Below are 17,750 nucleotides of genomic sequence, written 5' to 3' on the forward strand. Positions count from 1 at the left end.
TTTTTATATATCACTGAATGACTTTCAGCCTTCAAAATTGAGAGACTGAGTGGTGGGTACAAGAGTTAAATTGCTCCAAATGTAGAGCAGAAGTAGGTTGGGCAGTTCAGCAAGAATTGCCTGAAGGTCCTCAGACTTGAAGATTTTTCCTAGAAAAAGATGCTGCCCAGCTTTTTCTGACTCACATATAAGCTTAACCATTATAGTCTGAACAGTGTAGTCCATTCAAAAACATACACAACCAGACACCCTCCCTGATGGTGGTGTAAACTGATACACCTCAAGTTTAGCTCAACAGCAGCTTTCATCAGGGATGTAGAAGGTGGGGAGGCAGGGTAAGGGAACAAAACAACAGCAAATTGGATTCTACAACTTTTCTCCAAGATCTGTGCAGATTATTCTGGTATTTTCTTTCATGTTTTCTTGCATCTTGTTTTACTTCTGTTCAGCAATTGTAATCCTTCACTGACTGCAGGGACACCTCGTGGTGAGGACAGGTGAGAACAGCAGGCTGCCATTCAGTTAATTAAACCAAGTACAGAAAGAATGACAGATGTTTCTGCTCCTTTGGATAATCAGAATTTCACGGGCACAACTTCCACTCCCACTCTGCTTCTGGGGTGTACATTAACACATCCAGAACACAAAACATTGACACAGCAACTTCAAGAACAAAGGACTGAGTTGTCCAGCAGACCTGAACTATCTAACAGTCCACTTATAACTATGAACTTGTGTCCTGCAGGGGCTACAAGAGTGGCTGATTCAATGTGACACACAGTTGAAGCAGCAGTCCTCAGAATGGCTGTTATGGCTTTCTCCCCACCTCCTTTCTTCAATATGCCAGTAAAATACATTTTAATGACTCACTACAAAATTTCTTGCAGGGATTTTCATTTTTTATAAAGGGCACACATGTGTGTATGATTTTAGCAGGGATTCCCTTTCTCCCCGCTGCAACTACACTGTGGCACTGTGACTGCAGCACCTAATCCGTTACATAATAGGAATTGCATCAGCTTGCTTACCCAGTGCAGTGACCCAATGCAGACCTTGGCAGCCAGCAGAGGAACGGTGGGATCTGTAGGTCGCAGTTTAGCACACTCTTTGAGCACCGACACAGCATATGCCGACTGGGGGAGTGGGAGAGAGGAGGAGGAAACAAAAAAGGCTGATTAGACAATGCTCTTGAGAGTCCATGCAGAATATTGCAGTGACATGTACAAAGAAGTGCTGGAGAGAAAAGAATCCCATGTCAGCAACAAGTCAGCAACTTTATTCCCACCTCCACACGCAGACATGTGTACACACACGCACACAAACACACTCTTCCCACGCTCAGAGGAAACATGCCAAAGAGGCAGCCCTGTCTGTGCACTTCACAAGAAACAGTTTTCTTAGCTATCAATGCACTGGTTATTTTAACTCTGCCCTCCCAATACACAAGAATTCTGCTGTAGTTTTCCTTGCATATAATCATCTTCCAGTAAGCCAGAAGAGATCATAAAGAGCTTATCCTCCAGTACATTCATATTTTAGGCCAGTTTCACTCAGAGAGGTTTGTTCAGCTAAAGGAATCTGCTCAGTAGGTTGTTTTGTGTCTTCTCCAGTTCCAGAACATACAAGAAAGCAACTGGGACCCCACCATACAAAGGGTGGATGCAAATCAATACACTGTTCACTGGGTGGCCCAAGGACATGTCAGAAAGAAAGTCCATAAAGCTCTTGCTGTCTTTCTGGTGTTAGGTTACCATTAATGAGGATGTTTTCCAAGATTAGCACTTGCAAAGCCCTTTGGATCTGATGTGCTCCGAAAACATTGTGTTTTACAGCACACATTCAAGGCTGCCACATGTCAGATGCTTTAAAGGGGAATGAAGAAAGCTCTGGTCTGAGGCAGTGATGAGAAGGCCACCTCAGACAGTAAAAAGATGACAGGAGTTGCCCTACCAGAGACTCCCAGCCCATTTCACCCAAACCACAGTTTAAACCTTTCCCACTACTCACCCTAATCCAAATTTTCTCATGCTTAAGCTCAAGGGGTATCTTGGAATTTCTCCTTGTATGCCTGTTTCCTCCCAAAGTCTTCCACACAGTCCCAAGACACAAGCATGCTCAGAAGCATGTTAAATAGTCATGGCCTTTCTATATTACAGAAGAGCAGCAACAGAAGCCTGCAAAGCCCAACAATCTGCTATTCCCATCAGGTCCTGGGCATCTCCTCCTGACTCCCAGGCGTCTCCCTACCAGAACTCCAATCCACACATAGTCTGCTGATGGCTGCAATCCCCTGTAGTAACACCACAGCTTCACATTCCCACTGTCCATCAGCACTTTCCCCTCTGCCACCCACATCAAAGTGGGCTGCACCTGCCAGCTCCTTCCTCCACAGATTGAAGGTCCGCTTCTTGCTACTGAATTAAAAAGCTTGATTAGGAATTTGCTTGGAAGGGAACCTGGAAAAATGGAAAGCCATGCCCACCTTAAGGCAAAGAGGGGTTCCATAACCAATGCAGCAGGGAGCAAATCCTCCTGCTTGAAAAGCTTGGGTTCCCAACTTGTGGTCTGAACAAGAGCAGCAGCACACCCTATATTCTTCAGGTTGCTCCCACTTATGTAGAGCATCAGGCATGATCACTAAAAGTGAGGAAGCATTTGCTAATTTAAAATTCAAAATGCACAATTTGCCTAAAGCCAGAAGGAAGCTTGTCTCAGACCAAGGATGGAAATCAATAAACTTTGTCCTAGAGCTTGAACCATTACTTCATCCCTCTGAGAAACAAAGATGTGTAATTCAACCCTGAGGTACAGGAACACACACACTGCTGTGCTCTGTTGCCATGAGGTGACTAGCATCCCTCAGAATGAACCTCCCTGACACCTATTTGTTCAGAACAAGTGGTGTCCCAGGTTTTAGTGGCATCTTATTCCTCTCTCACACAAAATGCACTGAAAGCACCTGGTATTCCCAGCAGCATGATGGATGTGCTGGAAATCCAAGCATAACCCCATAAGGGACCTAGGCCAGATATCATCTTCTTGCCCTCCTACCGGTATTCCAGCCCCACAGGTGTTTCCAGAAAATAAATAAATGTGACAGCAGGACAATATGCACTGTGACAGCCAGTGTATCTGCAGCCGAACCCCACCAACCCTTGTCATCTCACCATGCAAAAGTGAACTGCAAAGGCCAGGTATGTAAAAGGCCATACACTGTCCAGAGCCAATGCTTGCAAAAACAGACACAAGCTCAACCCAGTGGTCATTTCTCAGCTCCCCACCAGCACTGCAGCTGCAGGGAAAGCAGGAGGCACCTGAGAGCTGGTGGCTGCTCTCCTGTGGATCAGCACAACCAGCACTAACACAAACCAAAGCGGTGACAGGCCTGTCCTAATTTGGGCCACAGCTGCAGGACCTACACCAGAAGAGAAGTGACACAACGCGTTCCTTGCCAGTTCCTCTTGAACTCTGCTCCCTCCCTGTCTGCAGGACAAGGCAACACCACAGCTTCCAACACCTCACACCACAGAGCCCTTGCCATGTCTGTCCTGCCCCAGGCCTGTTCAGGAGGCCACTCAAAGCAGTGACTACTGAGTGCTGCACAGGAGAAGGCCCCACCTTGTGCCTGTACCCAAACACCCCAGGTGTCAAGTCACTTCATTACATATGCACTCGAGAGCTTCTGAACATGGATTTACAGAGCAAGAGGCACAGTTTCTGCACTGCTCCTAAAACATTTACAAAGTTATGTCATTTTAAAGAAGTTTATAAAATTTGCAGCTAAACATATGGAGCAGAAGTGGTTTTGGAAACAGGGTGACATGACGCCTTTCTCCCCAGCTGCATTTTAAAAATTCAAGAGATATTATATAATTTCACCTTGAAAAATTTACTCAGCAGATATTTTATACAGATGATGAAAACATTAGTCAAGGAATGACAGGAGAAATAATATCCCACTCCCACAGTGACCTTACTTAGAGGAGACTGGCATGACATGTAATATCAAGGTTTCTTAAAGATACTAATTACAGACATTAATAGCCAGGGAAAAAATATCAAGCATTCATTATTGAATATCATTGGTTTGTAAAAATATTTAACATGAAACAGTGTTTGTGCAACATTGAAATAATCTGGTAATTAAAATGTACATATTCTTTCACTTAGTGTGGGTGGACCAGGCAGCCAAGTGCATTGTTTGTGAGATTCACTGCAAGGCAATAATAATTTGATTTATTGGTGAGACATGTTTTGAGAAGAGCAGAAATTGAATTCCAAGTGAGCACATGCTTCCCACTCATGATTCTGAGCTTCAGAGGGGCTCACATAATGATTCAAGCCAAGATTTATGGCGTTTCTATTTAACTTGCTAATTGCTGGCTTATAATGACTGCACTAGAATCAGTTCCCTAGGACTTGAGAAAGCTAGGTCTCATTTGGCCTCTCATCTAGAGCAAGGAATCACAAGGAAGCTATTGGAGAAGGAGAAGGATGGAGAGGACAACTCTCCCCTTGCATAATTATGGCAGTCACGGTTTTCAATCCTATAAGGGAATAAAATGTAAAGAAAAATAACTATCCAAACACAGAACACAACTCCCACTCCCTATTTACTAATTCAATAATGAAGCATGGAGGCATACTCCTCAAAGATGGTTGCACACGAGCAGAAGTGAACCAAGAGCATCCTACAGTTCATCTTCCTTCTTTCTTTTCCAAATGGCTTGAGAGAATTTGCCATCAGTTATGGTAAACCCATAGATACTGCCCAAATGGTTTTTCTGGGTTACTCCAACACAATTCCCATTCTTTCCCCTCCTTTGCTCTCTCACCATTCCAAAGCAACCAGAGAAGGAAATAAGAGAGCCATTTAATATTTAGAAGATAAAGAAAACACAGATATAAGTAAAAGGAAGAATAATTTCCAGACAGTAAATAATGCCTGACAGACTTGTGACATGCCATGAACAGTTGCTCTTCTCTTGCACAGGTTCCATAAACCTCCCTAGTTTTTTGCTTCTTTGCTACTTTTCAGCCAGAAGAAAAAATGTTCCTCAAGATGGTGGGTTGGTAGACAGCCTCCTCAATTTACCTGGCAGTTTAGTACACAAATGAATTTCCACAACTAGTGCTGCTGTATTTCTTGCATCATCCTGTCTAAAAACTGCACTATTTCAAAGGGATTGTGGGGAAGTGGAGGAAATATTTCATCCCAATGCAAGAATTATTATTCCCTGTGTCCTGGGATTCACAGCCATTTAGATATAAATGACCTTGAACTGACATAGAAAGATGACAGAATGAGCAAGCAATTGAGAACTCTGCAATCAGTAGTTTTGCTGTTAGCTTTCACAGAATTTAGAGATTTCTGTGAATCTCAGCATGAACATTATTCCCCTAAGACATTTACTTCTCTTAACACAGGAACTGATTCCATCCCTTTTCTTTTACCTTGTGTTTATCAAATTAGAGCACTGGAGTTAAGCAGCTTCAAATACTCCCTCTTAAAAGCACCTCTTACATTCTAAGATCTTTAAGCATACATTTGTACTTGCTAATGTGACAAACACCTCACTTCACACTTTCTGTCAAGAAAAGAGAGTTAAGCCTGAAGGCAATTATAGAGCCCACCTAGGTATTCTGCTCAACAGTCAGGCATCTTAGGAAATTTCCATTTTTGTACTATCTACAGCACACAGACAAACTCCCTTCTAATCTTTCCTTTGCACCAAAGGAAACCAAACTATTGAATATCCCCAAGATAGCTGACCTTTGTAACAGGATCTTTAACCAATGAATGTTCAATATTTTAACTTTCATTCCCCAGCAATGCTATTTAAGGAGCCATCCGAGGCCTCTGCTGCTCCCAAGGTTCCTGCCTGCAATACAAAGAGAAATGTACATTTTTTTTTATGTCAGTTGCCTAGCAACCAGCCTAAGCTTTTGCAAGGATACCAACAGAAGGAACAGCCTAAATCATAAAATTTGTCTGCTGTTGCTGCAGAATTATGTATTAAATATATTTTTAACTTTCCTTCTAACCTTCTGGAAAGCTGTATGTTGGCAATACAGGCATGGCTGAGTCAAACTTGAAGCTCCTTGAAGCACTTAGAGACATCTGCTTTTGCTGCACTGCTTAAATAAGGTGAAGGATTCCTTTTTTTGGGTGCAGCACAGATAGGAGCAGCTCAGACATTAGCTTGTCATTATTTGGCTATGACCAGTGTGTATCAGCAACTTGCTAAGGGCTTCAAAATCAGAGTTCATGTCTGTGTAAGACTGGTTTCAAAACCCTAAAAATGCTGCCAGCACAAGCTTTGGGCAAGACTGCAGTATCTCCAATTGCTGAGCAGCCAAAGGGAGCACAGTGACACTGCAAGACTGGCTCTGGGAAGAGCTGGAGTCCCTCAGAAACACAGCTGAATGACAGATGCCAAGACGGATTCAATTACTTCCCTTTGTATAGCACCAGACACCTCCTGAAGCATTATATGATTAAGAAAACCATTCAGGTAGACATGCATGATTTTTTCTTCCCTGTTGCCTTAAAGAGGAACAAACATAATGGCTAAAAGCAGAAAGGAGCATTTTGTGTAGCTGAAAGCAGCTTTAGCTGCCTCATTTTGCAAGGTATCATGCTTGGAGCATCCCCTACTGCCAGGTCTATCCATCCACATGGCAGTGCTGACCATTGCTCCTGTGTTGCCCTCAGTATGGGCTTGAGGGGGCTGGGGAGGGTCAGCAACAATGCAGCAGTCTCTAAAGTCACACAGTTGCTGTCTTCAAGGCAAGCACTGAGCTGGCCATGTTCTGCAGGGCTGGAGAGCTGTGTGGCAGGCACCAGAGGAACACACCAGCAACCCCAGCACAAGGCCTGCTGAGCACAGTCCTTGCCTCCAGGTACTTGCTTCCAGCTCCCCTGAGCTCTCACAGAGGCTTTTCCCCACAGACCCCTCAGCTGTTCCCAAGCTCTTCCTTTACTCACTCTTGAGGTACCTCAGCCTCTCAGTGAGTACACAGCTGAGGGCTGGGAGCAATTATCCTCTCCTAGCAGATACTCCAGCCTTCCATCAGCTGGCCTAAGGCTATATTACTGCTCACTCCTCCTCTCCAGAAACACACATCCTAAAGCTCTTCAATCACCAACCAAGTTGTGTTGTGGGGTTTCTTCAGGCAGAGACATTGAACACGACTGTGAAGATATTCCCATGCATTGCATACACTAACAACAATAAACATCCACTGTACTTTAAACATTAAGACTCGTGAGAGTTGAATGGCTCAACTAGGACACCCAGCACTTTTAGGCTACACAAACTCAGTTCAGTGTTCACAGAATAATTCCACTGCTATCCTTGAAGAATCCCTCCCTCACTACCATTAGGAAAATGGCAAGTTAGTATCACTAAACACAAATCTTATCTCCTTGTATGGTAGGCAAAAGACAGGCATCAGTGATGCTTCATGCTGTCCAAGGCATGTATTTTAACACTCACGATGCAGATCTAGGAGACTTTCTTAAGTACCATAAACTTAAGCTAGAGCCTACTCACTTATGCATTTCTTCTCTACTCCCAGGGAGCTCCAGCTCTACTCCCAAAGCTCCAGCTTTAGGACACCCAGGCTCTACCCTGTGTGAGGGTAGTAGATGTGGAAGGGGACCTGAAAAAGGAGCATGTAACTGATCCAACTGGTTCAAGGCCAAGGAAATACTTGTGAGTGCACAAGGACCCTATTACACATCCCTTGTGCTTGTAATACATCATCTAGACACTATGACAATTTTGCCTCCTAGTTCAGAAATGTCGGTAAAGCTACCCTAGTCTGCAGGAGAGCTGTGCGCTGGTAACCTCCACAACCTCCAGGGAAAACTGTTTAGCTGGAAAGCAGCAGCAGAGAACAAATCTACCCCAAGCAGCTCCCACTCTTCTCTGCAGCGAATGCTACCAAGTCTTTTCCACTCTGTGAAAGCCAGTTTGGTGCTTTCTTTCCCCGTGTTGCTCAATACTGGTCACTTTTTCAAAATCTTGAGACGAGCAGATGCAACTGTCTGCACTGTTTTGACTCTGGCAGCAGGACAGTGGCTTGTCTCACTGCCTGAGGACCCTGCCAGATGGCACCCAGCTATTACACCACTTGCCACTCAGCCTCCAGCCTGGCCATGCACGGCAGCCGTGGCAGGGCGCTGCAATGCCCACCAAGCCTCCGGCTGATATTGCCACACAGCTGAGGTTATAACCAGCAGAAGCAACTCAAAGCATCTGTGAAGAATTCAGCATTCAGCACCACAGGAACAGGGCTACTGCATTAGAATGATTTAAACATCTTTGGCCTATTCAGAACTGCACTTGGTGACACAGGACATCTCCCACCACGTCTTTGCCATTGTCTAGGTTATCCCAGCACTTCCTTTCCTTTCCCATCTATATTTGTCTACAAAAGTATTTCAAATGTAATGGTGAATTTTTGTCATTTAGATATACATGCCTCTCTTGTTAGTGAATAGAGCTCAATATAAAAGGCATTCCTAAAAATGGGTTAAAAAACAACCAGAGCCCACCATCTCTCTTATGATGTAAGTTTCTGAGAAACACAGGAAAGTGAAATTGCTGCCACTCCATTATTTCCACCACTTAAGTGGATAAAAGACAGACAGGAAGGTTATGCTTCCCTGAGTTTTTTCATTTACCGTTTTAGGAAGCCCCAAGGCCTGTAGGAACTCACTGAAGTGATGTGCCTATTTTTGTTAAGACACGTGCTTTTCAGAATAATGTGTAAACTCAAGCCTACGTGTGGTAATGAGCCAAGGTGGCTGGCCTGACATTCAGACTGATCACTTTTGAAAAATGACAACCACCATTTGGCAATTTTTTGTCTGGCAGAAGAAGAAACTACACTGAAATTTGACTTAATTGACTTAGTCTGAATATACAAATAAAACAGATCTCTAGTCAAATTCAGTGTAGAATAGAGGGCAAGATAGGATTTTATGGAACTTTTAAGGTCAGAATTGAAAATCCTAAGAACATATTTCAAAAAAAGAGAAACCAAAGTTTCCAGTATTTACAGGTTGATAAAACTGTTCCTGTCGTGCCCAGGATTTATGAGTGCAATTTGCTGTACTGCAGAACAAGTAATGCTGCAGGATGTGAGGTTTCATTACCAAGAAATGAGATCATGAATTGGCTGTGACTGAGACAGGTGAAAATAGATCTTCACCTATAAAAGCTCAAGTGTACTCTGCATTTTGCAGTCTAGACTGACCATACTGTTTTCTCATCAGCTCTTTCTGCTACACTGGAGCACCTGCTTGTAAATGAACTCTGTCCTGCTATCAAGCTGCAAAGCAATATAAAAATGTATGCCACATCTCCCGTTAGCACGATGACGCATTGCAGAGTCTATGACAGGAATCCTCAGGGAATACTTTGGGATTAGAAGTGAAATACAGCACAGATGGGATTGTTGGGTAAGGGAATTCCCTCTGACCCATATAGGGCTCACTCAGAACATTTAGCACTTTTACATCAATAAGCAAGATCAGGACATTTTACCTTGTAAATAGTTAAAGTACAGGGAAAGATACATGATGTACTTGAAAATCTGAAAAGATAGGACAGCTATAGAGATAAAAAACATAAAGAGTAACAAATATCTAAGTAACAAATATTCTGTAACATGTAGGGAAGGTGAAGAGATATACAAACACTGAATGGACAAGAATGGAACTGCCATTCAAGTTGTTAGAAGCTAAAGATCAGGCCCCACTTCTCCTAACCTATGCTAACCTAAGACTGAAGCACAATTATTCTCTGCATACACTCACTCTCAAAACCATCAGTTAAAATTCTTCATTTGCTCTCCAGCAGACTACTAGAGCTATAGCATTGTCTGCTGTTGAGAACCAGGTTACACAACCTGTAAAGCCTATAGAACTCCCAGACAAACCCCATGTTCATGGTAGAATTCTGTGCCTTTCTGTCATGGCCTGTGTATCATTGTTGTCCTCAGTATCAAGGGTGCAGGATTTGCACAGACACAGAGGGTAGGACTGTGCTAACTCCCCCTGAATTCCAAGGTGAGCTGGACATGACATGTAAGCCCCCACTTGACATAGGTCAGTGCAAGGTATTAGCATCATGGCACCAAGCTCATTGTTAAAGTATTGCACCAGTACATTCGGGTTTCCTTACACATGACTGAGTCTAGCCATTGTTTTCAAGCTTGGAATTGGATTTTGCAATGCTTGTACTGAACTTCTGTAGCAATCTCTGAGGCTCCTTCTGACTCAAGATCTCTGTTCAGCTCCCTGCTGATCTAATATGCATTGCCAAAGCTTTGGTATCTCATAAATCAGCCAGATCTGTTATATTTAAAAGGAGACAATGATTGAGTCCCAGAACAGAATCAGAGTTTGCAAGGTCCCACAGAAGACACCCCTGGTGCCTCACAGAGGGGTCACTACAGCTTTGCTTAGGGTGTTCCAAAGATCCCCAGTGATTTGGGCTCCACACAATTTCCACAGGGCACTCTTTTTCCAGTGTCCTGCTATCCTTATTTTTTTTGCCTCTTAATAAGAAACATGAACTTGTGTTGTTGCAATTAGATGCAATCACATCTTGTCCTAACCACCACAGACAAGATTAATCCCTCCTTTTAAAAGCTCTTGCAGACTTCTCTCACACTTTTTTCCTTCCCTTTAAGGCGAAAAAATAATTTCAGTCTTTCCATAGTACTGCTTACTATACCCTTAGTCACATCTGATGCTCTTTATTAGACTTTCTCTCCTTGTTCTACCATTTCTTGGAAATAGAATGCTTAACAACAGACAGTCTTCCAAGATAAGGCTTTACCTATGCTCACAAAAGTGAAGGTATTCCTTCAGACCACTTCCAAGCTTTGCAACCACTTATACATCACAAGACAACTTCTTTGCAAAAGCATAGGTTCATCTCTTATTTCCATGCCAAGGCCACTGTTTCCAGCTCAGCCTACAGCCATAAAAGACCAGTAGTAGCTGGAATTTGGCAAATGAGTGCTAGTTGGTGGTCTCCACTCAGGTCCATATGGATTCCTGTACACTGCATGGACACAGAATATAGGACCAAAATTAGTGGCCTACTACTGCACAGCATCAATTTGCTCATATCTCCCAAACGTGTAGGTGGGGACTCCAGAATGAACTGGCTGCATTTTGTACCATCTACATTTCCTACAGGAAGTCCACGATTTTAAGACTAATAAAGAAATGCTCCTGTTACCTTTGCCTACTTTTCACAACCACATTTCAGCCATCTCAGTGGTTTACTGTGACTTTCACAAATACCACACTAATTTAAAAAAAAAAAAACACTTATGCTTAAACACATGACTATGCTAACATTCACATTTTCTTTTTCTAGAGCACATTTTACACCAAGCACTTCAAAAATATTAAACCTTACAAGTTCTCTATGAAAAAAACATTTACATTTCCTTTAACAGATGGAGAAACCACAGCTTAAGTCAACTGCCCAAAGACACAGAGTGAACTGATGGCAGTTTTAGACATCAGTCCTTTCTTATACTAAGCCCATTTATGTTGAACCTGCAGACAATGGACAGCTGTATAATGCTTTTCAACCCACAGCTATGCACAAAATCCATTTTTCTCCTTGGTAATGAGAAAAAAACACTACACAGAAAGAACAGTACTCAATACCAAACACACACTCCTCATCACAAAGTGAAATCAGAGACTAAAAGGAGAGCACTGTCCTTTCATAGACCTGCCTGCTGGCACCTACTCCCACACATGACTCTACACATTCAAACAAGTAATCCAGATCCACTCTTCCAGAGGAAAATGTGCCCTTTCTGAGCCCTTTGGTTTGAACCTTACCTTTCCACAAGCTACCATGGACAGGGCAAGCTGGTACCAGAGGTGAAATTCATCAAATGCAAACTTCATGGCTCTCTCCAAGCACTGAGAAAGAAATGATGAAAGGAATATCAGACTTTATTTATTTTCTTCCTTACACCTTTTGTCAAGACTGCTGCTTGGGTCAGGAAATAATCTGTTGTGGCCCTGGAGACCCAGGTGATTTCTTTTTTTTAATGACACCATTTTGTTCCGGATGGCAAGGCAAGATGTATTCTATTTCCATCTGTATGGCAGTTGTCTTTTGTCAAGTGGGCAGTTTGCCTTATCTCTCTCTCTGAGTGACCACAATCACTCCTCCCTTGGGAGGGGACATCTGATGATAACAGACTATTGAATGTCACTGCATGACTGATAAGAACTAAAGCATCCCATTGTGAGAGGCTCCGCCCAGAGGGAGGGGCCAAGCATTGCTACCCAGATATAATCTGGAGGTTTTGAGACACCAGCACAGCTTCTCCACTGGATTCCCTAAAGGAACAGCAGCTGCCTCTTCTTCCATTGGATCTTTGGAGGAAGAACACGTCCTTTTCTACAGGACCCCCTGCTCCAACAGAACCACACCTGACACTTCAGGAGGACTGCAGCCACAATTCTAATTGGACTGCTATCTACACCTCACAGGGTGTCAGGTTGGGTTCTGACTCTGTCAGTGTTGTTCTAGTGTACTGCATTGTTTATTTTATCCTTTTATTTTTCTTCCCTATTAAAGAACTGTTATTTCCTGCTCCCATATTTTTTGCCTGAGAGCCCCTTAATTTAAAATTTATAGCAATTCAGAGGGGTGGGGAGGGTTTACATTCTCCATTTCAGGCTCCTGCCTTCCTTAGCAGACTCCTGTCTTTGCAAACCAAGACACATTTACACTTCTCAGCTAATGGGACTTGCTAGTGTACACCATCGCTTCAAAAGGCAGCCACTTTTTCAAGTGCCTACACATACATTACATTAATGTCTCAGACAGTTCTGTGTGCCTTTCTGGCCTGTGCAGCCACAGCTCTGCAGCTGTTTCTGCTGACAGCACACTCCATTTTCACCTTCCCTGACAAACCACCACAAAGAGGGGCAGAGGCCAAGGGAGGTACCTCAGACAGCATCACATACTGCCCTCTTCTGCCCAGCGTGATGCTGAGGAGGTCGTAGACTGCAGAGGCGTCCCGGAGGCTGACGGCTCGGTCATCCTGCTGCTCTGGGGCGCGGCTGATCACTGCGTCCCGGTTCGCCTGCGCACACACAAGAGAGCTGTCAGAAACCAGGAGAGAACAACAAAACTGACTCCTCCATAGGAAGCTACACCCACCACTCATTGCATTTTGTTTAAAATCATCTCAAGATTTTTTTTTTTAAAAGTTTATCCCACCATAACGGAGGTGCTTCCACAGAGCTGCTTTCTACCCACATGAAGGAAACTCAAGAAGATAGCTGTACCTACAGGAAGGAACTGCTACACATATCTCATCTGGATTTGTGTCACAGAATTAGAGCATTATGAAACAGACCTACCAGATCCCATTTCCTCAATAATTAGAAATTCAAGGCCATCCTTAAACCATCTTCCTTATTTTCTCATTAATTAGAAATTCAAGGTCATCCTTAAACCATCTTCCTTATTGCCTCCAACTGTGATAACTGCTTCCAAGGTTGATAATTTATCTTCCGTGTCCACACTAGATTTCTTCACGTAGCATCCATTTTTGTTGTTCTTTTTTGCTACTGACCTTTTATTGCCTAATTTGAGCAGGTTGCCTAAGTAATCAGATTTGCCTGCCATCAGCTTAAAGCAATTAAAGGTTTGGGCAATGCAATAACAAATTGGTTTTGTCAAATATATAAAACATGTCTTAATTTTTCTAATCTATCAGTACATTGCTGGGCCTAGATCAGGAAGAAACATTACTTTTGACAGAACCAATCAGTTCAGCATTTTCTGACTATGTCCCAAAATACCACATGCCACAGACTCAGATTTACCCCCGAATCCCAGCCCTTTGTGCTTTTCTGAGCACAAAGAGGGAGATTACAATTCCAGAGTAAACTGAAAAGTCCCTCTGATTTGCAAACACAGAGGGCCTCACCCAGACTACCCAGCCTCTGGGAGAGGCAGTGCTGGATGCCTGAGCACCATCTGATAGCACAGACACACTGCCCTGGGCTCCTCAGCTGAAAGGGGTGCAACATCAGACACTCGAGTCTAGACATCTAAAACATCAGAAAAATTAAGAAAATTGCCAACAAATTCACCTTGAGCAAAGGCAAACAAAATGTTCCCTCCTTGAAACAGGAAGGTTATGAGATTTATTTTACAATACAGCTATAATCTTACACCTATTTCTTTCTAATTGTGGTGAGATTTTTTTTCTGTAAAAAGGTTAAACATGGGAATTAAGCACAATAAAAATTTCCAGAATATGCAGCCCTTAAAGCCCACGCGTACTTCATTGTGATTAAGCTGCAGCTGTTTCATCATGATTTTATCTGTGTAATGCCCCAGTTCCAAGCACTCTTCATCACAGCCTCCAGCCAAGACTGCAAACAAAATTACTGACAACTAATGCAATCTCAACCAAGAGCTAAATGGTGACTGCAGCTAAAGGCAAGCTGACAGATCAGACCCAGTCCAGTGTTTGCACGAATAAACTTACAGCAACTCCTGCAGCCACAAAGTCATTTTTCTTTTTCATGCTACTGCAAAAGATGCAATTCATGATTAAAAAAATAGTTCAGAAAAACAGAATGCATGACAGAATGAAAACTACTTCAAAAATTCTGCCAAGAGTACAGAGGCATAGCTTGTCTATCTTTATTAGCAGAATTTTAAAAAATTAAAAAATAAATACATGTTTAAGCTCTGCTTGGATTTAACATAAGACTGCTACTTTAAAAGGAAAAAAAGGAGTTAAGTAAAGCCATATACTGTATGATCCTTATTGCCAAGTGAATCCTCCCACATATATACAATAGCATTAGCAGCTTTTTCTGCACCGGTTACATTGTTATGACAATTGTTTGTAGCAAACAGCTACTGAGACAGCACCCCCATGCTCTGTAATCTCATCAACAACCTCCCATTACAGTCAGCTACAGCCTGATGCTTTTTTGAGTATCCATCAAGTACCAAGCTATGATTTTTAAGTGGATGCATTAGCACAGATACAAAACTAATCAAAACTTATGACTGCCCATCATGTTTTGCCACAGATACTGGTACTAGAATGAAGAACACACCCCAGTCCTGCAAAAGCAGGAATATAGGGCATATTGCAAGGATGCAACATTCTTAAACTGCAGTATGATATATTGTATATATCATACTTTACCCAAGCAGACAGCAGTTAAATGCAACATATGCATAGGCATGATGAATATTCTTTCCAAGAAGGTCATAAACCTGCTGATTTTGTTCAAGCTTTTAAATCTAAAAGCCATAGAAGGTCTTTGCAATCTATCACTCTCTATGCTTCAATGCATAAAAGTTGCCACTAGCAAATTCATTGTTACTTCTATCTCAACAATTTCTTCAATACTGAACCTATTCCCAATTGCTAATTCCAGCTGCTCTAAAAAAATAAATCAAGAGCCCACATTATAGTAGACACATAAAAACCCCACAAAATCCAAAAATAAAAGGCGCAAACCTCATAAAAAAAAACTGACTGAACAGTAGCAAGAATATGGATTGTTTCTAACACAATAAGGTAAATTACTGTCCTAAGTAAGGCTCAAGGTACTACTGCAGCGTACGTACAGAGGTCAGAGAAGGGAATGTGAATCACTATTTCCTGAAACCCACTCAGGAAACTGGAATGTCTCTATGGCCTGCCTCTCACAGAAGGCAGGCTGCTGTCCCTCAGATCATCATCAACCTTTTTATTTTCTTTGCTTTTGTTTACGTTTTTGTAAATATTAATCTGTCAGTGAGAAATCCTGACAGTCACTGGCAAGTACAAGGGCAAAACAGTTGCAGAGTTACTGCAATAAAGAATACACCCATTCTGTGGGATGGGGAATTTTACCTATTGAAACATACACAGAGAGATACATCATTTTGCATTTGAGAATGCAAAAAATTCTAAGCTATTAACACCAACATTTTTTCAACACCCATATTTCTGTTGTTTCAGACTACTAATTTTCCTGAACACCATCAGAAAAAAGGTTATTTGTACAACACTGGTCTCAAGCAGTGTATCCATAACATAAGCAGCAATTTCAATTTGTCCGACTGCATTATTTCCTCCCTCTCCACTATTAGCAGCAGTAAAACATAGCTACAAATACATTTTCAACATCCCCACCATGACTATTCCTTTTAAGCTGTTCCCACTATCACACAGACATGCTTCACAGCATACAAGCAGGATGAAGAGAGATGAAAAGTCACATCTAGAGAAGCTCCGTTCAAGGCTGTTTTGCGGGATGGGGAAGGTTACCAGTGCTACCAACACAAGTTTCACCACTGGGAATTAGCATAACTTGCATTATAAAGGCAAAAATATACAGTAAATACCCCTTTTTTGGAAGTATTACAAGGTAACTGAGCAACCCAGAGACATATCAGCAAAAATATACAGTAAATGCCCCTTTTTTTAAGTATTCCAAGGTAGCTGAGCAACCCAGACATGCATCACACTTGGAAATTTTGGGATGCATAAGGCACAATTAGCTGTGCATGTAGGTGGCTCAGACATGACACCAGTCCTATCTGGGGAGATTGGACACATTGTGCAGTTAGCCCAGACTTAGGACATGGAGAATCTTCAGCCCCCTCTCCACAGCCCAGTGACACAGCCTGTCTGCAGGCCACACACCCCCAAGAGGCTCCAGCCCAGGCTGGTAGCTCTGAGCTAACCCAGCATTCAGGCCCTGTGGTGTCTCTGAACCTGACAGGGCACAGAACCTGGGGGTCAGCAGGGCTTTTCAGTCTGGCTCCAAACACAGCAATGCCCCCATAGGGGACTTTCAGACCTGTGCTGGCTCTACCCACAGTGCTGAGCTGCACACAGCTTGGGCCTTCCTACCCACACACACAGGACACTCACCTGCAAACTAGATAAACCCCCCATCCACAGAGGATTTGCTGTACATCAGTGATATTTATTTATGGCTTGTTTATTTCAGGAAGGAAGGAAAAGAGCCACAGCAAATCCAAACAGCCATTACTTCAGCAGTTATTACGCACACAGTTACACTGCAGAAAATTAAATTTACCACGGTACAAAGATGTGTTTCTTAATAAAACGTCAAGTAATCATATGAATTACAATAGAGTATATTCCATGTAGCAGCCCCTCCTCACAGCAATTAGCTATGAAGTATCCTTTAATTGCTCACTTTGAAACATGGCTTCCCCTGCTTTTTTCCAAAGAAGAAAAAGAAAGCAATTAAAATCTTTAATGAGTGCCTGCTGCCTGCCCCCTAATTCATGGGCATTCGAATGTTCAACTTGTGTCTTTTCATAATAGACATAATTGCCAGATCCACTGCAACCCATCTATACAGAACAGCAGCATGTTTTACACAGTGTACTGTAATAATGTAATTGGTGTGATTCAATACTACCATTAAGAGAGAAAAACAAATGCCGTGTGTGTAAGATTGACAACAGCCCTTTGAAATCATGCAATTGATGCCTTTTCTGCTAAGAGCTGGGGAATATTTAGCCTATATCCTTTGGGTCTCCCTTCTGGCTGTTTTGCCTGTACTGCCAATAAAATAAATTAATTCTTCACAATGGCAAGAACCTGTCCAATGCAAGAGGCTACAGACTTTTTGCCTAAGTTACTGATCATGTCTACACAGCACCTGAAGGTTTCCCTCACTAACATAT

At 42.5% G+C, this 17,750-nt stretch overlaps 1 protein-coding gene across 5 annotated transcripts in view; it reads right to left on the reverse strand.

Annotated features, from left to right (window-relative positions):
• The window catches only part of TTC7A (tetratricopeptide repeat domain 7A), a 202,282-nt gene that overhangs the window by 145,657 nt on the left and 38,875 nt on the right, over positions 1–17,750 (reverse strand). For all 5 annotated transcript variants that reach the window (XR_013181455.1, XR_013181454.1, XM_054628768.2 and 2 more), the window contains 3 exons: positions 13,009–13,146; positions 11,885–11,968; positions 1,029–1,133 (listed from right to left, as the gene is read on the reverse strand). Coding sequence is in view for 3 of the 5 variants with exons in the window: in XM_054628768.2 (XP_054484743.2) it covers positions 1,029–1,133; positions 11,885–11,968; positions 13,009–13,146 (327 nt within the window). In the remaining 2 variants the exon portion in view is untranslated. The remainder of the gene's footprint in view (positions 1–1,028; positions 1,134–11,884; positions 11,969–13,008; positions 13,147–17,750) is intronic.

Source organism: Agelaius phoeniceus, chromosome 3 (genome assembly GCF_051311805.1).
Source record: "Agelaius phoeniceus isolate bAgePho1 chromosome 3, bAgePho1.hap1, whole genome shotgun sequence".
NCBI lineage: Eukaryota > Metazoa > Chordata > Aves > Passeriformes > Icteridae > Agelaius > Agelaius phoeniceus.